The sequence below is a fragment of the Alosa alosa genome, chromosome 17, assembly GCF_017589495.1.
Source record: "Alosa alosa isolate M-15738 ecotype Scorff River chromosome 17, AALO_Geno_1.1, whole genome shotgun sequence".
Classification (NCBI taxonomy): domain Eukaryota; kingdom Metazoa; phylum Chordata; class Actinopteri; order Clupeiformes; family Clupeidae; genus Alosa; species Alosa alosa.
Window position 1 is genome coordinate 12297548 of NC_063205.1, and position 27348 is coordinate 12324895.

The window sequence follows — 27348 nt, forward strand, 5'->3', positions numbered from 1 at the left end:
GCAGTGCATGCTGGTTAAATATGACTCACCGCCTACAGCGCCAGTCGTCTCTTCTGCAGTGAGCGGTCTGTCCAATGGCTCCTTTTCAATGACCAACGTATGACAACGCATCACTTCTACTATGCTTGGATGAAAATAGCACCTCTTCATTAATAGCGTCAGTAGACCTAGGATAAAAGTAGAATTGGTCATGCTACTAAAGCTAGGTCGACACTAAACGAATGTTAAAACAGTATTTGTCTGACCAAAGACATTTCTTCAATTTGCCATAATCTGACACTGCTTGAAAATTGGATTTATTGTGTTTAATCCTTTCGAGAGTGCCAAGGTCTAAAGAAATACATTTATTAGCGATAAAAAAAACGTATTCACCATAAAAAATTATGTTTAGGTCTAGGCAATTGGCATATTGCACTGTAGAAAAAGAACACAGGTGAATCAAAATAAGCATAGACAAATGCAGATATCATTATTGTTTATTATTGCTATTTTCCTGAATGGACCCCCCCTCCACACACACACACACACACACACACACAAACACACACACACAACAATATGAAGAAGATATTTTAAGTCTAGCCTACTTTATGTACTTATTAATAATGTATTTGACACTCTACTTAGTTACTAATTTATTTAATCAATGATTTATTTTGCCCAGACACTTTTGTGGTTAACTTTTTTCTCAGGACATTAATAAGAATACACGATTATTAACAACAGATTTATCTGAAAACTATGCGGATTTTTTTTTTTTATCCCTGCGTCGACTTCGGAACAAAATCATAAAGTAACGAGAACCACACGGACTTCTTTATCCTCGAGTGCATTTCCGACGGAACATAAAACCGTTTCCTGTCCCCGATGCCTGGAGAGCCTGCCCACCTCACAGTTGGTGTGAGAGCTGCACCCACACGAGTTATCTACACACTGTAGCTGGTGGCACAACATTTTTGCCGGGTGTGCAGCTCTTTGTACTGTAGCAGATAGCATCGGCCTCAAATCCTACACATTTGGTTCAGCCGTAAGCTTTGTCTGCTTTGGTCTCTGACACTTGTTCGCGGAAGGTAGGTAGCTAGCTAGCAGTTCACGTTACCGTTATTGTTTGCTAGCCAATGCTAGTGACGTTATATGTAAAGGCCGTTAACTTTAGCTTTCCTGGTTTTCTGCGAAAAGATGACACCGAAATGTTAATCACATAGATGATGGCTTGCTTTGTTCAAACAGTTTCAAGTTAGACCAATATAAGCCTTACGTCGCTTTCTAGCATGATTCAATGTTTTATATACATAACGTTAGTCCCTGATGGCGTTGTCGGGCTAACCAGCTAACATTAATCAGCTAATTTTAGGTGACGCTCCAGTTTATGATGTTATCCACTTCCAGCTTCCAGTGATGGCTATGAGACAGACTCCACTCACTTGCTCCGGCCACACAAGACCTGTTGTTGATCTGGCCTTCAGTGGGATAACTCCTTATGGATATTTCCTCATAAGTGCCTGCAAAGGTAACAATGACATTTTTATTTCAACAGCAAAAGTTAACGATAGCTCATATTGATGTTGCTGTGTCTGGCTGGTATTTGGGATGTTGTTAATGTAATGTTAAGGTTTATGTGATTTACCTGTCTGAACGATCCAAGGTGAGTTGTGCTTTGACCATCTTATGCTTCCTTTAGATGGCAAACCTATGTTGCGCCAGGGAGACACAGGGGACTGGATCGGTACGTTCCTGGGTCACAAAGGCGCTGTTTGGGGAGCCACTTTGAACAAAGAGGCCACCAAGGCGGCTACTGCAGCAGCAGATTTTTCAGCGTGAGTACTAGCCAACATATGCACTGGGTACGGGTATGTTCATAGAAATATGCAGCCACAGTATTACACTTCAATTGACAGATGACAGATGTAGTGGTGATCTACATTCATGCAGTGTCATCTACCACCACGACCTATATATTCCTGTTGGGTTAAATTGTTCTCACTGTCAGACATAGGAAGTCTCACACTGTTACAGCTCAAATGAACTGATCTAAACCACCTGTTGTTTTCCAGGGTGCTGAGAATTAAATTGATATTGTTTTGTTTCCGTTTGTTTGTTTTGGATGTGGTAACCAGTAAAGTGTGGGATGCAGTGACTGGGGAAGAAGTTCTCACACTGGCACACAAGCACATTGTCAAAACTGTGGATTTCACTCAGGTAAACACACACACACACACCCACACACCTCTGTACTTACAACATACTGTATGTTTGGTTTTCAGTGGTTGATCAGTTGTGGTGATGTGGATAAGATGTAGTCTCTCATTTATCCCCTTATCTGCAGGACAGTAACAGTCTGCTAACTGGAGGGAATGATAAACTGTTGCGTATTTATGATCTCAACAAGCCTGAAGCAGGTAAGTCAATATGAGTCATGTTTTCCAGGGGCCTATTCCAGAAAGTGGATTTTGTTAGAAATCTGAGTTTGTTAACCATGAGATGAGGATAACTCTGGGTTTCCTATTCCAGTAACTTAACTCAAACTTTGGGTTAGTTACCACAGTAACTGGCTCTGTGAACATAGCCTGCTCCCTAGCTGGTTTTCTTTAACAAACCCAGTGTTTCTCCATATCTCCTCCCTCCTAATGAGCTGTTATTGGGCACATGGGTTGTCATTTTATTTCCTTTATCGGTCCTACACAAAGGCGAATTAATTTACATAGGCCCAAGGAGGATTTTGAGATCCCTAATAATAACCTTAGTCAAATGATAGCATTTTGAAAGCCTATTAGCCTATGGAGTCACTTTTTCCACCTAGGCTATATGGTAATAGCTCATTAAAAGTAATTTAAAATGAATATAGGCTACTGTATTAAAGTCATTGCCAGGTGCAGCAACATAGTAGGTTAAACATATAGGCTAATCTTAGTAGGCTAAAGTTTTTGATGGCTTGTGCCATAAAAAAAAAAAAAAAAAATGTGCGTTTAAGTAATTTTTAAGTCACTGGTCAGGAAATATAGCGCTCATAAAACAAACTATTGTGCTATATGTGCAACCACCAGTTTAACATAATCTACGACTGTGATGGATTTTCCTTCGAAAATTTGCACGCTGTGCTTGTAGGGATAACTTCATTAAGTGACATAGGGGTGGGGTAAGTTTTCTAACTAGTTGCCATGGTGACTCGTCATTTCTGAGCTCCGTTGATGATGGCTTTTCAAAGCCATTGGGTACGCACTGAATTCGGAGTGAACAAACAAACTCTGTGTAGATTTAACTAACCCATACCTGCTGTGATAGAACCAAAATATCGGAGTTTCCCATCTCAAGGTTGATCAACCCAGAGATCAGGGTTAGACAAAGAGTTTGTTAAACCTCCTTTCTGAAATACCCCCCTGGGTTCTTTTTAGACACAAAGGAAATGGTAAGCTTTCTAATAGAAAAGTCCCTATGACTTAAATAATAATTGTAACTAAATAAAGCCAATTAGCTCTGCTTTTAGGAGGTTTACCATTTACTGTGAGTTAATTTACGCAGGTTTAAGCCCTATTCAGACAGGATTAGTTTTACGTGGAGACGTGGGGTAAAGTATTTTTACCACAGGACGTCTGTAATATGAATGGGCAATTTGCACAGGATTAAATATTACAGATGTGTTACAATTTCTTTACCCCACGTCTCCATGTTAAACTAATCCTGTCCGAATAAGGCTTTAAGCGTCTCCATGCTAAAAAAAAACCGCAGAAACTATGTTTAAACAGGATATGATGGAATATCTACATACATTTTTACAGAGGGTATTCGCACATGATTAATATTACCCGAGGTTTTTTTTTAGGACCGTTTTTATTATCCATAATAATCACTGACATGGCACATTCGGTCAGGACTAAACCCCCTGGTAATAATTACTTTACCCCACATCTCCATGTAAAAATAATGCTGTCCGAATAGGGCTTTAGTTGAAATAACCCCGGGTTATTTCCTAATGGGTGAATTTATGATATAATCTATACTTGGTTGGTACACTTTTCCTTTTGAGTGGTGATCATCTTAAACCTCTGCATCCTCACTTCCTTTTCTCAGAACCTCAGGAGATTTCAGGTCACACATCAGCCATTAAGAAAGCCCTCTGGTGCAACAACGACCAGCAGATCCTTTCTGGTGGCGATGACAAAACTATACGGTGAGATCTGTTTATGACCTGTTTACTCTGTGTGTTTCGTTTCGCTTTCTTTCTTCCCCCAAAAAAACTGTTTGTGTAAACAAAGAGTAATGACCAATGACAACAGGACTGAGAGATATCTGTTTGGAACTTAATGGCAGTGTTCTAATTTTGAATTTTGTTTGTTTGTTTCATGAATTTCACATAATAGGAATGTCTATGTGACTTTAATATAAACTAATTAGCCCATCTAGCTTACATTGTTCTGGTTTATTTGCACAGCTTTTAACCTCTATGATCTTGGTGTGTCTCTGGATATTAAAAACATACACACAAGTGACCCTGGTGTACCTCTCCCTGTCTAGCCTTTGGGATAAAACCTCCGGTGAGGCCGTGAAAACCCTGACATTCGACGTGGCTGTCAGTAGCATGGAGTACATTCCCGACGGAGAGATACTCGTCATCACCTACGGAAAGACGGTGGCTTTCTACAACGCCCACAGGTGCAACAATCTTTACCTTTTTTGAATGATCAGATGCTGTCAAAGAGTAAATAATAAGGTCACTTTGCAAATATAAACATACAAATATAATTAATAAGATATTAGAATAACAGAAATATAATATTTGCAACTAATGCAGTCATAAGTGATATTTTTGTTATTCAGTGATATTTAAGTTATTCAATGATAATTATTTTGTATAGGCATAGTGAATGTAGGGGAGATTTTCAATTTCAAATGTTACTATTGGATTTTCAAGTCTAATAGTAACACTCACAGATGTTAGAGTGACACTGTAGCTACCCCTGAATCTGCTGGTACTGTACGTCTACATAGTAGCATATGTCTTGACCACAAGTTCTCGCCATGATGGATGAAGGTGCAACAGGTGGTGCTTCATTCTGAACCCTTAATACTAACAGGCAGACACCACTACCATGGTTGGATAGATTCCCATCTTAATCAGCTCCTCCTTACCCTACCATTTAATTGTAAACTAGACCTCAAACCAGTCTACAGCTTCCCACATTTATGTGAGACATTGCTTTGCACTTGTAATGTTCAAAGGACTTCCCATATTGACATAGCTCACTTGTGTGTATCCCAATAGGATTACAGTCCAGGTCATGGAAATGTGGACATCTTATTTTATAGATGTGTTTTTCTCTGATTGCTCTCGGTAGCCTGGAGCTTATTAAGACGGTAGATGCTCCGACCTCTATCCACTCCGCCTCCCTGCACCCTGACAAGGACTTCTTTGTGGCAGGTGGCGATGACTTTAAGCTCTACAAGTACGACTATACCACAAAGGAGGAGATGGGTGAGTACTGCAAAGACCTCAAGGGGACACAGGGTTTAAACAGAGTTCCCACGGGTCATGGAACTTCTGGAATATCATGGAATTTCAGAAAGTCTATAGTAAAATGGGCATCAAAAGTCAATTTTGTCATTTTTGGAGCAAAGTCCCATCAGGGAATTTTGTTGAAGCAGTTTAAAATGTACTTGCCAAAATACAGTAATACAAATACATTTCCATGCAGAATTGCTGTATATCTGGTTACTAGCTTTACGGCTTGCTTGAATAGCCCACATTTTTGTATTCATCTCCCGCTGTAAAAAGGATTATTGACCGCTATGCGGGTGCTCTGAAATCATTGGTCAGTATATTGTACTATTCATTATATAGTAAGTTATGGATATTCAGGTTTTTTGTCAGGCAAAATCTAAAAGTCATGGAATTTTACATTTGACTTGGAGTGGGAACCCTGTTTAAAGCAAGGAAAACACCTCTGCCTGAAGCTATAAGAAACTTTCAAATAGGGATGAATGGTTTTAGGGAAATAGTTGTTTTCTTACTTTTGTCTTATTGGGCAAGACCTATGGGCAAGGACTATTTTTGCGAGCCTTCGTTTGCAGTACATTTGTACTGTTGCGTGTGGTGCTTGTTCAAATATTGAAAAATGTTTGTTGTGTTGCCTAGGGAGGTAGCAAACAATGCTTAACAATAGGTTTTGCATAGTACCTTTGCTTACAAGCAACATGACTTCTGATCCACCCAAAACACTTCCAAATAATCAGAGCTGTGAGGTACACGATTAGTTGCAGCCTTGGCAACTCTTCCCCTGGGAATTATAAGGCTCTATTTGCATTCTGAGTAGTTCTGAGATATTGAGCTTCAAAGTTTTAGAATCCCATAGAGTTTTATTGATAAGTGGAACAAGCATCTTGGATATAATGCCCAAAAATGCATACAACTAAAAAAAAACACCTCACCTTATGAAGTTGTCACAGAATAAGAATATGTCAATAACTCAATTTTGACAGAAATGTCAGATAGAACCTTACAATTCTAAGGGGACGAATGTGCCAATTCAAATTGTGACTAATGTGCCAATTCAAATTGTCTTAAAGGACTTTAAGCCCTTCAGCAGATCTAAGTGTTTCTACTCTGGTCCTGATCATGGGAATAAAGTCTGATGCCCATTTATAGACACTACTCATTGCAAACTGATCATTGATAAACAAAGTAAATTGTCATATCTTACTTATTGTCATATCGGTCTGTGGCACAGTATGACCTTGAATGTCCTTTCCTGTTGACCCTGTAAAGTACACTTTGATCTGTTAAAGCTGAATTCTGTGTTTAGATGTAAGGAAATGTTTCACAGGATGGAAGATAACAGTTAGCATGCTAGCAAGGTTTTTCTAATATGTGCTGCTGTTGTTTGTCTTTGCAAAGTTTTTGCATGTTTTTTAGGTAGTTAGTGCAACTTGAATTGAACTAAATTTAGTTGTGTACCAAAACTCCACACTGCTACTGAACTTATATGCTGGTTGTAGAATGTAGATGGATACTTATTGCTGAGAACGTGTGTATATGTTGGTGAATGCTCTCCTCTTCTCCTCTTCCTCTACCATGCTACGTGTAGAGTCCTACAAGGGCCACTTTGGGCCGGTGCACTGTGTGCGGTTCAGCCCAGACGGGGAGCTCTACGCCAGCGGATCTGAGGACGGCACCCTCCGCCTGTGGCAGACTGCTGTGGGCAAGACATACGGCCTCTGGAAGTGTGTCCTGCCTGGTGAGTTTGGGCCCTAGCCTCCCTTCATAAGAGTGTTCAGCTCAAACATACTCATGTTGAAGGTGCTATGTAGTTTACAACATTTAGAATGACCTAGGAATGACAACAGAATGTGAAGCCATAATCTTTTTGACATGTGAAATACAATGTACATCCAGTTGGGTGAGCTGGGGGCTTCAGTCCCTTCTCTGCCCTCCAAGGTCGAGGGAGGCTTACTCCCTGTTTAGAGGTGTTTTACCCCAAAAACATTGAATGATTAGAATGGTCAATTTATATTGGAATGCGGGTTGTTCAGCTATGCAGCACCTTTATCATTTTATGTGATATGAATTTATATATAGAGTAGCCTACAGCTGTGCCTCACAAAGTGACATTTTTGCCTTGAGTTTGGGTGCGGATTTTTTATTTACCCCAGTTTTTCCAAAGCCAAACAAAACCAGTGTGGGTTTCTGGTAACAGGAGCATTTTAAGAAAATGACCTAGTTTTTCCAGACAGGTGTGGGAGATTAGGAAGGGTTACAAATCTCTAAACACAGAGACACAGACACACAATCCTCCTCAATTACAAGGATGTATTTAGCTCAATCCTGATTATTGTCAGAGCCACATTACCAAAACGAACCGAAGTTAAAGACGGACAGAAATGTACAAATAGACCGGCGTTTCACCAGAATGTGAGAACATGAAATGGCACTTAGTCAGATCGTTAAGCTATGTTCTCTGAGTGTTGCCAAAGCAACACATGATATCTTGCACCGTCCATTGATTTAGACACTGCCATGCAATATGGATAGTGTGACAGTTAGACTGAGCTTGGTCTGGTGATAGTGAGACTATGATACAGTGTTTGTGTTGAGTTAAAATCTGCTGTAAAAAGGGACACTTATTTGAATAAGTAACTTGAGCTTTAGTCTATGATACTTAAATGTGTAGGGTTTCAGCACAGCACAGGGATTATAATCGCCAGTATAAGCATTGTACCCTGGAACGTGCGGTGCGTCTGCATGACTTAAGAGGTCAGGAGACATTCAAGGCCTGTGGTTGTGTGTTTAGTTGACTTTATTTTAGTTTAATTGTTTTAGCATTTGAGTTTCTAAATCGCTCTGGGTAATCTTGCTAGAATGGCTGCTTGTGTGCATTTAATATTTTAACAGTTCAGTTGTAACAAATGTGTTTTTTTTTTATATTTAGCTTTCTTGGTGTTGCAGAATTGTTTCTAATTGTTCAAATTATTTCCTAAAATGAATGAGAAATCAGATAATAAAGCATCCATATTGTATGTACCCGTATCCCATACATGGATTAAGCTGAGTCCTAGATTAAAAGGTCAATTTAAAAAATATATAAATAAATAAATAATGTGCGGGATAATGGCTGCAAATAACCCATCTCTCTGCTCACTTTCAACCTTATTCTTTTTGTGTATAGATCGACTGTGCAGAAGTGAATTATTGTCGTTTTGTTTTTGGTGTGTTTTGCTTGTGCAACAGAGGAGCTGGTGTCGGAGAACTCCGACACTCTCTACTGCCCACCCGAAATCAAGGCCTGATGAAGACCACCTGCCGGCACAGATGGACGAATGAAGGAAGGAATAAAGCGAGGGAAGGATGGATGGAGAGAGGGAGGAAAAGAGCGAGACTGAGAGGATGGGAATAAATGGGTGGATTGAGGAGGCCAGGGTTCCATTTTCAGGGCCAGATTGTGCCCACCACCCCTTTACAATCCCCTGCAAAGGTGCTGTGCCACCCGGCTACACCAGGGGCTGACCTAGGTGCAGTGGAGGCTATGTGGGAATGTGTCTACTGATTTTACACACACACACACACACACACACACACACACACGCGCGCACACACGCAGGAGAGAAGCAGTAGACCTGTGAGCGTGGTAAACTCACAGCTGACAGTCACACTCCATCCTTTAGCCAAGTCCCATTCATTCATAGCTATCGCCCTGCTCCCCTGGTAGCACTGTGATCACTTTGGGCTCTAATTTGTGGTTTCAGGGGGAAAAAGAAGGAAAAAAAAAACATTATAATTTTCATTTGTGTGTTCAGGAAAGGGAATTAACTCATGGAATTAGACACACGCGCACATACACGTTGTCTTTGAGGAAATGGTGGTTCCCCCCCCCAAAAAAAAATACAAAATAAAATTGGCTGGGCGTTTAATTAAATTGGAGAGGTCACTGGTGCATACTTCTCTCACTAAGATGTGTTGGGATTTACGAACTATAAAAAATGTCACAGGTTACTCAAGTTCTTTACTGTTGTTTATATGTCTTACGTTGAAACACATGCTTGTTATTTTGGTGGATGAAATAAACTGATGGTGACTTGCCTTGAGTGTTCTGTTTTTGACCTATTCTAGTGACGTGACAAGAAAACGTGCGTGCTATCAGTAGGCTACCTGACTTTCTCCACTACGGGGCGGCATAAGACCGTGGTTCGCTTAAACTAATCAACCGTCATAACTCTACTGTGCAGTGTTTTTTTTTTTGTATATGATATGTTTATCAGGACCAATTCTTCTGGTTTATTCATCAGTGTTAGATATATATGTTTATTGTTGCACAGTAGTTAGATGGCGTGTTTGTATGCCCCGTCCGATTTTATAAGACTAGAGTTTTAATTGTTACAATATAGATGCAGATTTTAAATCATGCTTTAAGTACGACTTGCACACAACTGTAAAGCATCCGCAGTGAAATCTTGAATTTGTGTAACTATAACCTGTCAATTAATTATAAACCTGCGCTAGATACAAGTAAAAGTTAATACATTTTAAAAAACTTTTTTACGTGCGTAATTATGTAGGGAGCGAATCTGAAATTAGTTCCACTCGCTCTTTGTCATCTTATGCAATTGTAGTTCCTATTTTAACATGTAGCAATATTGAAACAGCAGATTGTCTGCTATTGTAACATTGTAGTCAATGCAAGTTCAAGGCGCCGAAATTTGCATATCGGGTTACCCAATGGTAAACGCCCATCTTAAGTCAGATGTCCAATAGGGCTCCAGGATAGAGAGTGGTAGTTGACAGAATACAAATAGAATGTTCTTTTTCAGACACCGTAATACGACGCACAAACGCTGGCTGGGGCGAAGCAAACAAACATGTCGGAATTCTTAGACGACCCGTCTGTTCTCACTAAAGAAAAACTAAAGAGTGCACTTCTGGCCAATAATGTCTCTCTTCCTAATGGCGAACAGAAAAAGGACGTTTATGTTCAACTGTATCTGAAAAATCTGACGGCGCAAAACAAGAAAAAAAGCGCCCCTCCAGAAGCTTTCTCCAGCGACGAGGAATTGCCAGCCCCCGTGGTCTCTAACAGAAGCCGATCAGGCAGGGTAAGTTATGCGAGTCTTTTTTTTATCTCTGTGCGCAGTTAATTTGGGGACAAACATAGTCTGACTTGTTTCTCCCATTTTCTTTAAGCAGTCTGAACAGATTGGTTTGACTCGTTGAAGTCGCGCGTGGTTGGCGGGTTGCCCATTGACCATTGCATACTGTGTAGCCTAGGCTAAATGCTAAAAGTATAAGCCCATTACTGAAAATTTGAGTACCAAATTGGACCAAAACAGGACGCCAGACCCACATCATTAGTAAGGGACAATTCCCTGTTTACTTATCAGTGATTTAATGTGTCATTGACAACGACGCGCAATATTAACAGCTGTTTAATCAGCCTACTGTTGAGCTGTGGTGGTACCTTGGCTATGTTCAACACATTTAATCAGATGCTGTTGGTTATCCCGTTTTTTTTTAGTTTTACGTTTGCTAGTGTTTGTATCCTCCTGCATGTGATCTAATGAAAACAAACCGGCATGTTGACTTTGACTGAGGCTATGGCTGACTGTTTCCCGCTTAAATACTTCCTGTCGGTGCCAGTCGCGCACAATGGCCAATTTAAATTCTCAAACATTTTGTTAATTTTTCCCACGTTTTTAAAATCTTATTTTTTTAATTGTTACGGGTTTTTTGCCCATCGAATGGATTTAGGAGTTTGTGTTGGGTAGGGTTTTACAATATAGGCTATTATAGTGATGATCACTGAAAACGTTGCTGCTGATGATGATGATAATAGTCATAATAATTCAGTTTGATTATCTGCACTGGTAAAAGCTTTTCTTAAGCATCTGATATTTTTCCTTGACAGTTGTGTTTGTACTTTAGCCTACACGTTGAAGTTGTGCGTTTTGGAGGGGGTTAGCTTAATGAATGGAACAGCTGCAAACAGTTACGCTTCCGTGATCTGTCGTGTTGCACAGATGTGGTATGGTCTTAGATTTCGTGGGTGCAGTTGTGTGTTAGATTAGTTGTTGTTGTCGAACAATGGACTCCCAACGTGTGCACACGACCTAAGAGATTTTGCCAAACATGAATTTACTTATTAGGGGCAGCCGTGGCCTACTGGTTAGCGCTTCAGACTTGTTACCGGAGGGTTGTCAGTTCGAATCCCGACCAGTACCTTGAGCAAGGCACCTAAACCCTCACTGCTCCCCGAGCGCCGCTGTTCTTGCAGGCAGCTCACTGCTCCGGGATTAGTGTGTGCTTCACCTCACTGTGTGCTGAGTGTGTTTCACTAATTCATTGGGATAAATGCAGAGACCAAAAATTCCCTCACGGGATCAAAAGAGTATATATACTTATACTATTAAGTTCATGGCAAAGCCATTGCCTATCCTACTTGAAGCAACACAATGGCCTGCAAAACAGCTGTTTAACTGTGGGCTTTTTTTATTTATTTGAAATAAGTGATTGTTTCCCGCCATCATGCATCATTAGTGTTCAGGCACAACCATTCCTGGAGAAAAAAAAACTAAACAAGAGAAAATAAACTTTAGAAGACTTCTGGTTTGTTGGTCTGTCGTATCCTGCTTACTCTGTCACTCTCTGCCCTCCTACCTTGATAGTAAGTGGAGTGGTTGCCCATGGGCTGTGTGTAGTGGGTCGTTCATGTGCGTCTGGCTGTTTCTGCGAGCAACGCTCAGTCTCCCTTTATTGAGGAAATAGTTCTGCCCCAGGAATGTGAATCCAGCTGCCAGATGTGTCTCTTCCCTCCCCTTCCCCCTCCCATCTCCTCGCCTTCATCAAAGGGGCTCCAAGTCCCAGTAAAGTTCTCTAAACATTCATCTAAACTTCAGGAATCAAATACATTGTCATGCCAGATTATAGTTTGTCTGCTAAGGAAGGGGGTGGTGGTTAACACCCACGAGTGTGTGATCAGAGCCCTAATGTCAACATCGACGCATATGGATGAACTTTTGTCTCTGTAATTGGCTGTCTCTCACATACTCACTCTCTCATTCTCCTGTTGCTCAACCTGTTTTGTTTTTGCTTCTTTTCAATTCCTTTATGAATAGCTCCTATAGTTTAAGAAGAGTGATAAAGTACAGTTGGTGTTTTTCTTATGTGTTCTCTGAGGAAAAAACAAAACAAAAACTCGCTTTCATATTTCGCTCACTGCGTAGCTCTGTCAAGCCAAAAGTCTCTGGGTCTGTGTTGAAAATGCAGTGAGCCAAAACCCACTAAGCAATGGACGGCCTAGACCGTGGTTAACCACACTTGCACCACTTAACTCTTCGGGAATGTTTCACGCTTGCGGGGGAGGATTGTTTTCATTCCGCTGCGAGATGTGCATACGTTCAGCAGGGCAGCAATGATGATGTCACTAATGCGTGACACTGAGGGACAGGTGCGAACTTGGAGGTGTGAGGTGCATGCCGGACATTTTTCCATTCAGGCTTTGTACAGGTGCAACCTATAAATCTGTTCTCCATCATCTCATACAGCTACCTAGGGCTATGAAAGTGTGCGTGTGTGTGTTTGTGATGGATGGTGAAGGTGAACTCCAACTGCCTGAAATGAACTTTTAAGTACAGTAAATGAACTGAGAGCACAGTGTACCCCTATTAGGCAAAACTCTCAGCCAACTGCAAGGGTGTGGTTTTGACAAACTGACTGCTTTTCTTTGCAATTGGAATGCTAAGATTTAAAAAAAAAATCTTACAGCTGTCTCTCTCACACTCACACACGCACAGACACACTGTGGGCATCCCTCCAGATCTGCCCCATTGTAAGCCCCAATTGAGGAACTTCAGTCCAAGTGGGTAGGAACTGAACCTCTTCTCCTCCTCCTCCTCCTCCTCCACCTCCTACTCTCTTTGCGCTCCCTTGTTCCCTCCCCTCTTTTACCCGCAATCTAACTCCTTATTTCTCTCTTTCTTTCTTTCTTTCTTTCTTTCTTTCTTTCTTTCTTTCTTTCTTTCTTTCTTTCTTTATCTCTCTCTCCCTATTTTCTCTCTCTCTTTTTCTCTTTCTCTCTTGCTCTCTCTTTCTTGCACTCATCCTTTCCCCATCCCCCTCCTGTTTTTTCTATTCCCTCACCTCTTTCCCTTCCTCCCTTTCTTTCTCCTAATCTCCACTTCTGTCGTTCCTTAGGCGTCCCCGCAGTCACATGTTTTTAGTTTTTCTGGGTTTGTAGCCGTGCTCCAGGCGGATTGTGGCGGCGGCTGCACCACACTCTCGCCCTCACCCCACCAATGTCTGTTACATTGTTAGCACTGAATCATGACTGGTGAATGTGGTGTTAACCCAGCCATAAACAGGGCTTGACTGTGTGTGTGGACGTACATTTGTTTGTTTGCCCAAGACTGAACTTGGCATAGACTGAATGGAGACTGGAGTGTGTGTTTATAAAGTAGTCGTGTAGGCTATGCACTGATCTGGTGGTTTCAGGACTTCCTGAGTGCATTTTAGCATTCTGCAAGCGCACTCTGTGAGATGTGCCTGAATTCAGAGGGAGCCAAGGTTTGGTGTGTGTGTGAGAGAGTGAGGGCGAAGGGTCTGTATCTTCTGTCAAGAGTTCTCTGTTGTGCTGCTCACTTTGCTCGGGATGCTGAAAAGGGCTCTTGGACACTGCCGACCACTGCCGAGGCCAAATGCGATTTCTCACATTAGTGAAAGTGAAACTAAATTTGTAGACCCACACTGTGATTCGGATCTGGTCCAAAATTGAATGAGTTCTTCTTTGGTGCATGCTACAGAAAATTAAACTGGTATTTGTTTGCGCAGGAAACTATTCACACAGAAAACATAACCTCACTGGTAGAAATGATGGCAATCTCCCTCATTTAAGATGCATATAACCTAGTATTCACACATAGTCAGTCTCTCTCATGCACAATGCACATGCGTGTCTGATTCTCTCTGATTGAGAGTGATTTAAAATGGTGATAAGAAATCAGTTCAGGAATTATAGCCAAACTTGGGCTTGTGCCTGGAAACAGCTAAAATATGTGGTTATATATCAGGCAGAAGGCTAAAACTTCCCCAGTGTTTTGACATGTCTTTGTTGACTAAATATAAACCACTGAGCTTTTGGCTATTTACTGGACATCTACTGTGTCCCCCTGACTTGTGCATCAGACATTAAGACTCACTGAAACCTGAAAGTTTTGTGCTTTGTAGTCCTGACTGTCTGAATGTAAATGACTGTAGTGGTACTGTGGAATTTAGAACGATTGGCTGGTTTCCTCTTATGGTAGCTATGGGGAAGCCGGTGTCCAAGGCAACGTAAACATAAGAGGGCCTGTGGGGATGCCTCTACCTCTCTGTGATAAGTGCGTTCAGGACACCTGAAGATGCCACGCGAGTCTCTATCGCTCCTCAACGGAAAAAATCCTCAGTGCAAATATGTATGTAATTCAGAGAATGAGCGATCAGATCAGACTATGGCTGGCTAAACCAACGCAGCTGTGTGTCTGTCTGTGTCTGTGTTTCCGTTTGTGAAATCTAGTGCTTCCAAGTTCTCTGTAGTGTGAGGAATTGAATTATTATTGAATAATTTTTTTTTTTTTACATTGTGTGTATGTGTGTTACCCCCCAAAGTTTGGTCCTATCTGGTATGATCAGATGCTTTTTTAACTTTAGCAAAGTGTATCTGAGAACTTTTCCGCACCAGACACACTGTGGCCCTATACACTACATCTCTCTACAGAATATTTATCATGTGTAGTTTGCATTGAAACAAACAGACTATTACCTGCAGTGCATAGTGGCTGTGTTCACATCAATATGGTGGCAATAATATAATTATTTTACACTAGCGTCAATATGGAAGCAGAAAAACACTATTATGGCACTGCTTGTAATATCCCTCTACTCTAGTGTTGCAATCTATAGCAGCCGCGTGCGGGAAGTTCTGCAACAACATCCACATCCACATACGCACTCCATGCGTATTTTAGCCTAAAGTGACTCATGCCTATTTCTGCACAGTTTCATACACACGCCCCTGTCTTTTTTTCGGTTCCTGCTTATTTGAATTTCAAAGCAAAATGGTCAGGTCACTATTTCTCATATGTTCCCACCATGTAAATAAATGGGTCTCTAGCCTCTATCTTATCTCCCTGCAATACTAGTCTGGCTCTTTTCAACGTGCCTACGTGCCTACAAATGGAAGTAGCAACGCCTACAAACATAAAAAAATATTGTAGTTGGAAGAATGTGTAAATGTATACAGCAATGGTAAATGCATTGTTCCCTGACTGCCGATGCACTTTATTTTCAGTTTGTAAAGTTTAGGTGAAGTAGGAAGTAACGTTAGTCAAAGTCAAAGTCAAAGTCAAAGTCAGCTTTATTGTCAATTTCTTCACATGTTCCAGACATACAAAGAGATCGAAATTACGTTTCTCACTATCCCACGGTGAAGACAAGACATATTTTACCAATTTAGGTCCACAGACAAACATAACATTCAAGTAAACAAAAAGTAAGTAAATAAGTAAATAAGAGGGCACATATAATAATGAAAAAAATAAGAGCAGCAAAATGTGGTTGAAATTGTGCATAGACAGTCAATAAAAATACTAGTGCAAATTCAGGCCAATAAAAGGCTTGGGTAGTTCTGTTTGACCTAAGTAAGAAGAAAGTGGCATAGTGGTGCAAGTTATGTAAGAGCAGCAGAAGTGTTGTGTTTCAGGACAACAACACCAGTTGTAAAGTGTACAAGTGTGCAAGTGTGCAAGTGGAGTAGTGCAGGCAGCCATTTTAGGAATCCCTGATCAATGTTCTTGGATAGGCTGAAACAAGGATTTCTAGTTAGCACAAAGTCTACATCCATTACGATGCTAGGGTTCCCTTTGGAGAGTGACCAGACATCTCTCCATAATGTGAGTGAGGCAAGTGATATCAGGCTATTGAGGCGCTGTGAGTAATTTAGGGGTAGAAAATAAAATAAAAAATAATGTTTTTTTCTGCGTCTCGCTCTGTTAATGTTTGGGATGTTTTGCTGTGCCTCTAACAGAAAAGCCACTCTGTCCAGTCAATAGCAACTGATTTGCAAATCAGGTCAGGTCACTTTTTCCCCCATTCATGTTCTCATAGTTTAAGTGTAGTGTAAATGGAAGTGATAGGAGGCTAATGCTTAGTGTCTATAATCATAACATAACCGTAACCATAATATGACTTGTTGTTGTTGTTGTCTTGACAGAAAGCCACGAGAAAAACGGACAAGCCTCGGCCAGACGAGGTGGACGTGCTGGAGCTGAGTGATGAAGACCTGAGGGAGCAGCTGCAAAAGTACGGCATCAGCGTCGGCCCAATCGTGGGTGAGTATATGCGCCAGGCCCTCCCTCCACAGGGCAACGCTTCCTGTTCTTCCCATGCTCTTATTGGGTCATTTCCTATTGGATGTTAATGCTTACACCTCAGACATTTAGAGAACTGTCCTTTAAGCAAACATGTGTGTTTATTATCAACAGATGATCAGTAGCAGTTAATCAATGGGATGGAACAATAATTGTGTGTGGTGAGTGTGGTCGATGGTAGGCCATTCTAATCTCTCTCTCTCTCTCTCTCTCTCTCTCTCTCTCTCTCTCTCTCTCTCTCTCTCTCTCTCTCTCTCTCTGTCTCTGTCTCTGTCTCTGTCTGTCTCTCTCTTTCACACAGCCTCCACCCGTAAGCTGTATGAGAAGAAACTGCAGAAGCTGCTTGACGAGGGGCCTCCTGAGGCCGTAGCGCCCCCTGTGGCCATCACAGAGACAGACGGAAACCACAACGGAAGCACAGAGTTCGACCATTACAGTGACAAAGAGGAAGGTAACCACATCACACTCACCCCAGTGCACACGGTGTGTCCCAGCTTGTTTCTATTTTTATATGTTAATTTCAGAGCAAACACCAAGGCTGTGTCCTAAACAGAACAAAAAAAAGTCATGCCTTTTTGCATTCGGTTTCTAAGATTTTTGCAACGATGCTTTTTGTAGATTTTCGATTGTCGATATCCCTCTTGCTGCTTTTAATCAAAGATTGTTTAGCTTTAACTCCCACTGATATCTCCACTGGAATCCTGGCAACAGTGTTCTGTGTTACTATCTTGCTAGGCCATTTGTAACAAAGTTCATAGCTGGTACATTGATGCCTGCTACAGCAAGTGACTCGTTAAACAGGCTTGCTCCTGAATTGACTGATTGGCTGCCTCTGTCATTTTTAATGAATTATATACATTATATACAGTAAATTAGACTGCTAGAAGATAATGGGGAGAAACTTAGATACTTCAGTGATCCCCAAGGGGAAACTTTATACTTTATTTATAATATATAAATATTTTGAGATATATATATATTTTTTTATTTTTTTATTTATTTATTTATGCTACATTTATATTGGATTAGAAGCATACTGGCACTTTAACTCTTAGAACAGATGAGAACATACAGTACCAACTGACATGTTGTCTGTGGTTCTGTCAGAGACGGCAGCACCGGAACCAGAACCCGAGCCGGAACCTGCCCCGGTGGTGGTGGAGAGGCCATTGAGGAGCAGAGGCAAGACCCCAGTCACAACTCGCGCCAGGAGCAGCCAGCACAACAGAGTAAGAAAACATGCACGCACACACACACACACTTAAAGGGGTCATGTCGCAGGATATCTTATTTCAAAGCCAATGGACCCTTTCAACAATAAAAACAATGCTTGAATGTTCTATTTGGGCCCCAATCTACTTCCTCTGCATTATGATAACAAATGGAATGTTAAAAAGGAAGTCTTGTGGGGCCAACTATGATGCTGAGAATGGAACTCTCTTGAAAGGGTCCATAAGAAAAATGCTATGTCGATGTGACCGAGACATACAGCGCTTTTACAATTTGACTGTTCCCTTCTCTGCCTGTAGAAAATAGTCATAGAGCACAGGCAAATTAGAAAAGTGTAGTTTCTACATCACAACTGCTCTCATTCGTTATGCTCCCTCCCCTGTTACAAATCTAGTAAGTCCCTTGGGAGATGCCTGAAGATGTTGGCCAATCAGATTGATGCCAACTATGCATGTACAATTTAATATCAAAGTAAAAGCTCAGCTACAATATCAGCCTCTCTTTCTTATAGGGATTTCATAGCATGCTAGAATATCATGAGAAAATTACTCAAAGCATTTTTTAAATTAAAAAAAAGTCAGACATTACAAAAGTATCTCAAGGAATGTTATAAAATAATTGATAAGTTTATGTCATTGCTCCTTCAAGAACACACACACACACACACACACACACACACACACACAAAATCTCTCTTATGAACGTGCACATACATGCGCACAGACAGACATGCATACACATACACTTAAGGACACAAGCACACAAATACAGATGTGCGTACAAGGATGCACAACATGATACTTTACCGTTGGTACTAAACAGTGCTATGCCTCATTTAATCTATTGGTACTTTTTCTGTAAAGCCACAGTTTCTGTAAGTTGCATCGAGTTAAGATTTCCTGTTAATTGTGTCAAAGTGTGACAGCGGTGCAGTGTGTGTGTGTGTGTTTGCAGCTCTCTGCTTGCACTTCCTGCCAGTCGTTTTTCTTCACTCTCTCGCTGTCCTATGCATGCTTTGCAAGGCTTTGGGTATTATAACGGCTGTTTTGTTGATATTTTAAACCTACATTGTTTTTTTTAAAAAAGGGAGCCAACATGTCCAAAGCATTTCACCCACTCACAGGCTTACCTGTTCGACAGGTTATAGAATGTGATGGATGACATGATTACGTCCATGTCCACGAATCCTAATTTGGATCAGATCTGCACTTACAAACATGTATAACTGGGACTGACAGATATCCTCCCGCAAGCAAGTAAAGCAGAGTTGAACAAGCACATACACACACACACACAGTAAATCCTGTGATCTCAAAAAGGATCACAAAAGAGTGATTATCATTGCACCCATTGAAATGCACACACACACACACACACACACACACACACACACACACACACACAGTCTCCGCCTTCCTCCTCTTCTCATTGAGTGACGACGACGCCCCTTGCGCCTCTCATTCTCACATGCTAACTGCAATCATGTGAAGCCCGTAAAATAACTGACTGGGACACACTCACACACTGGGAGCATTCATCCAGCTCAGGGTCTGTGTGCTTCAGACTGGCCGGTTCATGCATCCAATCCAAACTGGGATGTCCAGGACTCCAGGTGCTGGTTAAACGAAAAGCTAAACTTGCAAAAAAGGATTACGATCACTGCCTTTTTTCACCTTGCATCAGTTCCTCTGGTCAGGTGTTCACCACAAATAATAATAGTTTTGCATGAAGAATTCCTGAATCATTGCAAAACCAGTTTAGCTGATGCCATGTTGCCCAGTTTCAGTCATTGGCTACTTGGTGTACCCTCCCAACCAATCAGAGGTCCGTGAGGTCAGGTCAATCCAGGGCCAATTAAATGATTAGATTAGCCCACCATCTTTGCCGTTTGGCCAATCTCCAACCGAAAACACTTTAAGCTGTTGCAAAGACTAATCTTGACAATATGTTGTAGGATTTTTAGATAACATTTTCTTGTTTGATTGCTCATGAGATTTGTTTTCTGATGGTGTTAGTCGAAAGATGACTATGATCTCATTCATTCAATCACCATTACAATACCAGGAACAAACCTTTTTAGTGGTCTATCATAATCTATAACTTCCTAGTTTGGTTTGATACTGCTTTCAAGCTATTTATTTCTCAACATACAAATTTGCTGTGACAGGATAGTGATATGAGAAAGTATGTGCTATGCTGAAAGCATGAATCCAGGTAAAACTTTAAAATGGCATCTTCTGGAATGCCAGACATTACAATATATCTAACCTTATATCTAACAGGCCCTTGCTCCTGACTCTTAAGTCTCTTTCGGACCAAGTTGTTACGCAAACTTAGTTATAGGAACAGTCCACTCCTAAATCAGTTCTACTAACTACTCTCCCCCAAAACCGGATTTTCATTTGCATTCGCACTGGCCAAGTGGCCATAGGAACTGGTAGGATGTTGTAAAGAATGACTTAAGCACGGTGACAATGTTTATAGCATCATCACTTGTTATAGGGTATAAAATAGGCACCCACTCACCTCGCCAAATGCAAGTAAATTAACTAACTAGCCTACCTTTTGAAATTATTTGAATGACCCTCACTGTCTACTGTCGCTTCAATCAAATCCTGATGCTGCACATGTTTTGCTTTTTTTTGCTGTGGAAAACCGCTGTGATGGAGCAAGTATGCTGGTTAATAGTAGCCGTTAGTCATCAGATCTGTTTGGAAAATAGATGTATTCCATCGATGTTTGATTTTATTGTCACCGAAGTAATACATAACATCTGGTATTTTAGTGGAATTGTTGCCGGGTCACAGGCTAGTACGCTAAGTTACAGGTTATGACGAACATGGTGTCATGCAAGTGTTCTGACTAGCTTCTATTGCACTAAATTGAAGAAACGAGGAAACTGTCCATTGTCATAAAGTGTGTGCAATTATGTCTAACATTTTGAGGGATTCCTTGCGTTTATCCCGACAGTCAGCAGGCATGTAAGCGAGTGGAGAAAGAAACGAGGGACTTAACTGCAGCCTGTGCATCTCAAACTGAACTCAGAACAAAAAGATCAAGGACAGGGCAAATGAAACTGGAATGATTAAGTTTAACTAGCTTTAACATTAGCGAGTTGTATTTGTGTGTATTCAGACTAGAGCAAAGTGCGTTCTGCATGCCGTCCATTCTCGTTAATAAAGTGTATATATATATATATATATATATATATATATATATATATATATATATATATATATATATATATATATATATATATATATATATATATATCTGCATTTATCCCAATCTGTGAATTAGTGAAACACACTCAGCACACTGTGTGCTGAGTGTGAGGTGAAGCACACACTAATCCCGGCGCAGTGAGCTGCCTGCTACAACAGCGGCGCTCGGGGAGCAGTGAGGGGTTAGGTGCCTTGCTCAAGGGCACTTCAGCCGCTCCTACTTGTCGGGGTTCGAACCGGCAACCCTCCGGTTACAAGTCCAAAGCGCTAACCAGTAGGCTATGGCTGCCCCTTAATAAAGTCTCTGACCGTAGTATTTTTTTCCGTATATATTTTGCTTACACAGGCAGCACGGATTTTAAAGAGGGCACAATTTGACAGTGGGTTTGGCTTATGAGTTAGACCAATCACATAGACCTATGCAAAAAAAAGGGAAAAGACCCTGCCCTGAACTAGGAGCTGAAAGAGTTACAGGAACTGCAGTCAGAGGAACTTAATAATCCCCAAATCCGTCTAGTACGAAACCCCGAAAAAAGGGGTTCTAGGAACGTTATGTTCTAGGAACTGCAAAAATCCCTCTGGTGCGACACGGGCTTCACACAGATGGTATGCTGACTTCCCTCAGCCACCCTCCTCCTTTTCACTCACTTTTTAAGGTAATGAGATTCCATTTCCTGACCCATACCACATGATCGGGATTAGGAATTTCTCTCTCGAATCCCTCCCTCGCTTGACTCCGTCTCCTGTCCAAACTGTCAGTGGTGATTTAACCGATGTAGCATTCATCAGTTCCCTCCTGACTTCTCCCCACTCTTCATCCAACTATCATCCTGCTCTCAAACTTACAGTCTCCATATGTAGAATCACAGATCACATCTGTGTTTAATCATGTTCCAATTTTCTGAAGATAATCTTTCAGGTTGACGCACTGGTTTTTCTGCACTCGGTCTTCTTGCATTGCACTGCTTTGAGATTGAAGCGATCTTCTTGGCATGTGGTTTCAGTCTGAGCCTCTCTCTCTCTCTCCCTCACCCCACCCTTTGGGTCTTCAGCTTCCTTCTGTTCAGTGTTGGTGGGTGACACCCCCTGGTGGTCAAACAGTGTAGGACAGCTTGTGTTCTACAGGGATGCACTGGTGGGGGGAGCAGGAGGGAGTGAGTGTGGGTGTATTGCCCTCTTCTCCCAGGGAGTGACTTGATTGCTTCTGCAGACCCTTCATGTCCATTGGTCGTGTGAAAGAACTTTGGTCGAGTGCAACTGGTGCAAAAACGTGTGTGTGTGTGTGTGTGTGTGTAGCGTGTAGCGCCGGTAGAGGAAAAAACACAGTTGTTGGATGAGGAAGAGGATGAGGAAGAGCCGAGGCTGAACATTAAGAGGAGTTTCCGGCGTGCTTCCCCTCTGCTTGAACTGGCCATGATTGCCAGCGACGACATCGTAATTTTACTCTCTGTTCTCCTTCATGAACTCTTTACCTCATGAGTTATCTTCTGGGTTCCCACAGTTGAGCACTTGGGTTGGAGTAAAGGCAATAATAAGGATTCAGTGTCCAGCGATATTCCAGGACCTGAACAAAAATGTCTCTCTTGATCTAGCCCACACACTGCTATTGTGCTTGTCCCCGTATCACTGAAAACACTTTTCATGAGCTGGGTGTGTGTAAGCCTGCGCACGTGCACATGCATGTACAATTAGCCAGTGGCTAGTGGGTTTTGGTCACTTAGCTTGTTTGGTGTTTCTGATGAGCATTTTTAGTGGTTTTAGTGGTGGTTAAGTGTCAGTTTGGGAGACTGTTTATCACCATGGATAACAAATTGATGGCATTCATCATCACGGATGATGAATGTTCACGTTACTGCTCTCTCTCTCCTCTAGGACTTCCCTGACTTCCCGCTATCTCCGGTAAAACCCCACGTTGGGGAATGGAGAACAGAACTAAGTGAAGTGGGTATATTTCACATGCAGGAGACCTAATTTAAATGATGGGCAAAGTCTATGTCTAACTAAAGCTAATTTAATAACTGGGCAGAATCTGCTGATTTAATGCTAAGAGCAAGATCTTAAGCACAAGCATTGGTGGGCAAGCTCATTACTCCCTCATGCCACACAATGACTTTAGTTTTATGAGTGACTTTTCCCATTGACTGACTTTGCACTTTGCCCAATCAATTTAATTTATGGCCCATAGACCAGCTATTTTTCAGAAGCAACAGAAATGACAATTGACAATTGAGAAAGCAGTAAAAATGAAGCTAGAGGTAAAATATGTCAGTGTAAGGACATTGTGTATAGTTTGCAAGTGGACATTGTTTATTTGTTGTTTTATCAGATTCCTGTCTTTCTGTTTTTTTTTTTTTTTACCCCGTAGTTTTGTTTGTGATGTCCAGTAAATAATTCCTGCTAACAACCTTTTTGTAATTGGATGTCCTTGTGCATTTGACTCTAAGGTCCTATTGATGGACAAAACTTTCAAAAGTCCACCGGTTGAGTCCTACACCATGGGTTCTACTATGCCCTACAGGCCAGCTCAGGTATTCCTGGGTTCCGATCTAAGTGTTGGATCCGAGTCACAGTGCTCACAGGAATTAAGATATGGTATAAAATATAAGGTGTTGTCACAGTGGTGCTTAAAGTAAGAGGTAGTGTGGAAACATGTTAGATTGGGTTTTGGATTATATTTGGGTTGATGCTTATCTTATGTAACTTGGGTGTTTGTTTTTTTTAACTACAAAGTGAATATATTGCTGGTGGTTGGGTTGCAAGATGCCTTCAGGATCCTTGCTCAGTTGCACTCATTTTTTGCATGCAAAATCCCTGCTCTTTATCCTACCCCCACATCCTCTAACACACACACACACACACACACACACACCTCATGGTTTATCCCCAACGGATCTCACTCTTTGTCCAAGGAGAATGGGACTTTCCAGAAGGTGAGAGACCCCCAAACCGTCCAACCTTCTGCAAGAACTGGGAACAACCACCGTAACAGCTTGTCTTCACGGCAAAAAGACAAGGATAGATAGATCGATAGATAGATACTTTATAGAGGAGTAAGTCGAGTAAGAAGTTCCCCCTCTTTCCCCCGGGTTCTCCTTGAGATGCACTTTTGTGTATTTCTATTTAAGCAATTCCCCACCCTGACCCCCTCCACTCTCCTTCTCAGTGGACATCCTGTGTCTAACGTTTGTGTACATTTCTTCTTCTTAGCGTGGAGGAACCTTCACTGGCTCCACTGACTCTCTGACCAAGGTTCCTGTTGTCTACCTTCATGATATTTCTCACACTAAGGTGACTCATTTTTCAATAGTTAACAGAGCAGTTAGAAAGGCTTCCCCAGACACTTAAGTAAATTAAGGTAGCAAAGTGATTTCTGTGGTAAAGATGGTAATGTCTCTGAGAAGAAGAATGCATATTCAAGGACATTCGTTTTTGGTAACGGAAATCTTGGTAGCCATCTTGAAATCTTTGTTGCACTGTATTAATCAGAGTTCCTGTCTGCTAAGTTTCATTCTTACATTAGGGATATCCCCTACTAAGTCATGATGATGAGGTCCATTACACTGGTGATTCTTTCTACCAAAGGCCAAACTTCCGGATCCCAGACCGCTGGTGGTAATCAAACCATCTGAGCCCTCAGTCTTTGCTGATGCCATTGAAGGCTCTCAGCACTACACTGCAGGTCACCTCATCTCCTCCATTACCAGTGTAGGGTCATGTCACGAGGACTCCTCTGCTCCCCTGTCCACTAGACAGGGCTCAGCGTCCGGTCAGCCAAGACATCGCAAGACGCAAGTGTCCCAGACAATCGAACAGGTAACTATCGAGTGGATGGCGACAGGTTGGCACACTTTGTTATCGCCTTTGCTTTATGTATGTGTGCGTCTACATAAGAATGAGCGTCAGTCTGTCAGATCTGAATTTTGATCGGAGTCATTCTTAAGACTTCATTAGCCAAACCCTGTGTAGTTTCCCAGCTATGTTAAGTATCCACGGGGACATTATTGTATGGACCTCCCTTTCCTAACCAGGTAAGCAAGGAGTCTACTACAGAGGTCCATAAAGTGGATGGCCGACAGAAGAAAATCACCCCCTTCCTCTTCCCCATGACCCCATTGAGGGGCCAGAGTGATAGTCCCTCAAAGACAGGGGTAGGAACCCTGTGTTATGAGAATGTGTGTGCGTGCGTGTGCTTGCACTGTAAGGGTGTTGTAGGTTGACAATAGCAGATGGCTTTAAGCGGCTCTGTTGCCTTCTCTTCCTCACTTGGTTGTGGTGATCCGTAGGAGTCTGCACTTTTCTCAGACTGAGGCGTAAGAAGCAGATGGGGTGGAAACAATTGGCTGGCACTTTTTCTAAGAAGCATTTCCTCGTCTCTTTTGGTGCTGCCAAAGACGTGGATAAGTAGAATAGGAACTGGGTGTCTGACTCTTCTCTCTGTTTATGGCTACCTTGTGGTAAATACCATGCACACTGGTCTTCTCTGTCCACTTTGAAAGGGATCCATAGGATCAATATTTCACTTTTTTTACTCTGCTGGGTCTGTGTAATAGTGTGGCCTAGGCATTCTTAGTAAGTACACACACAGTGGTGCTTGGTGGGATACCTCACTTCACTCTATAGCCAATCACAACATGAGAGTACTGTCATACATACGCATAGAAAAGTCCACATATTTATCTTCTGGTAGTCGCACTCTGCTATTGTTTTTCTCTCTCTCTGATACTCTGTCTCCCTGTCTCCTCCTTGCTCTTCTGTGAGTATAAACATGCGTCCGTGTCTCTGCACAGATAGAGAAGGTGTCCACAGTGGAAACCCCTAAAGCAGATGCCAGGGACATGCTGAAGGAGATGTTCCCCAATGATGTCAACACCCCAACTGGCATTAGGTAAGACCCTAATCTCTCACCATTCACAAGGTGTGTACTGCCCTGTAATATACTGCAGATAAGTGTTTAAATGTCATTACCTTACCCATCAGAATTGAATTACAAATGACTTAAGGCTTTTACACAAATAAAGACTACAGGCAAATGTTATATAGAGCCCACTTGTAAGATGTTCTGTGGTAGTTTTCAGTTGTCTCATTGGTTTTCTTGCTCATTTTTTCTTATCCAGCGCCACTTGCAGACGACCAATCCGTGGGGCCGCTGCACGGGCAGGAATATCGACCGACTCCTGGCTGGATGACTCACGTCTTCGGCTGACGGAAACCAACTACTCCTCCTCCTCCTCTTCGTACGTGGAGTCCCGGCCGTCCACACGCCTCCTCTCGTCTCCACTGCCTGCGTCCACCTATTCCTCGGCCAGTACCCTGCGGCAGGCGCCCGCCTCCGTCCTCACCGCCAGGGCGCCCATCAGTGGTGTGCCAGCGCGTCGTCGCCGCTGGCTGCCGGTCTGGGCGCAGGTTCTGGTGTTTGGCGTGCTGGCTGGCTTCCTCTTCCTCGTCTACCAGGCCATGGAGACCAACGAGAGCAACCCGTTTGGCTTCCTCGCGCAGCAGGCCGAAGAAGCACCTGCAGGGCAGACCAGCAAGTGAAGCCGTCGTCACGTGCGCGCGCGCGCACACACACAAACGAACACACACACAAACGAACACACACACACTCAGCCCGCCACAACCGCCTCCAAAATCCACCTGATGCACCCCAAACACAACTCCATTCCCACCCCATCCCAATCCCCCATTCGCCCCCACCGATCTTCATCTCAACTGTCCATCCTTCTTTCCTCATTCTTGACAGTGACATTTCCTTCCACTCCTCCCCTCCGCATCCATCCAAACAAACGTCTTAGCCGCCATTGGAAGATGCTGTTCTTCCCCGACTTGTCCTCAAAAAGTTTTGTTTGTTTGTTTGTTTGTTGCCCCCCCCCCCTAACATCTCCCACTGGACTGAGACAGACTGAATCCTGACCCTCCAGCTCCCTCCGCTCCCTTCAGCTCCTGCTAGATCACAGATCTGACATGTACGCACACCTTAACTCGCACGTTTGTGTGTGTGTGTATGTGGGAGTGT

General features: G+C 42.2%; 2 protein-coding genes across 7 annotated transcripts; both read left to right on the forward strand.

Moving 5' to 3' along the window:
* The first annotated feature begins 844 nt into the window (after positions 1-844).
* Positions 845-9568, forward strand: LOC125310786 (serine/threonine kinase receptor associated protein). Of its 2 annotated transcripts, none has more exons than XM_048268478.1 (10): positions 845-1070; positions 1390-1510; positions 1682-1817; positions 2118-2199; positions 2327-2399; positions 4069-4168; positions 4513-4650; positions 5334-5470; positions 7080-7229; positions 8708-9568. In XM_048268478.1, exons 2-10 carry the CDS (start codon positions 1399-1401, stop codon positions 8776-8778), a joined length of 999 nt encoding a protein of 332 aa, XP_048124435.1. In that variant the 5' UTR covers positions 845-1070; positions 1390-1398; the 3' UTR covers positions 8779-9568. The 2 variants fall into 2 exon arrangements, with proteins under 2 accessions (XP_048124435.1, XP_048124436.1); XM_048268479.1 differs by having other exon boundaries at positions 8720-9568.
* A 717-nt stretch (positions 9569-10285) lies between these two features.
* On the forward strand, positions 10286-27024 carry tmpoa (thymopoietin a). Of its 5 annotated transcripts, none has more exons than XM_048268465.1 (12): positions 10286-10578; positions 16725-16842; positions 17183-17332; positions 17989-18110; positions 22632-22769; positions 23208-23276; positions 23780-23863; positions 24543-24623; positions 24918-25148; positions 25364-25483; positions 26123-26220; positions 26450-27024. In XM_048268465.1, exons 1-12 carry the CDS (start codon positions 10345-10347, stop codon positions 26868-26870), a joined length of 1866 nt encoding a protein of 621 aa, XP_048124422.1. In that variant the 5' UTR covers positions 10286-10344; the 3' UTR covers positions 26871-27024. The 5 variants fall into 5 exon arrangements, with proteins under 5 accessions (XP_048124422.1, XP_048124423.1, XP_048124424.1 ...); XM_048268466.1 differs by having other exon boundaries at positions 24543-24584; XM_048268467.1 differs by lacking the exons at positions 22632-22769; positions 23208-23276; positions 23780-23863.
* Positions 27025-27348: the final 324 nt, after the last annotated feature.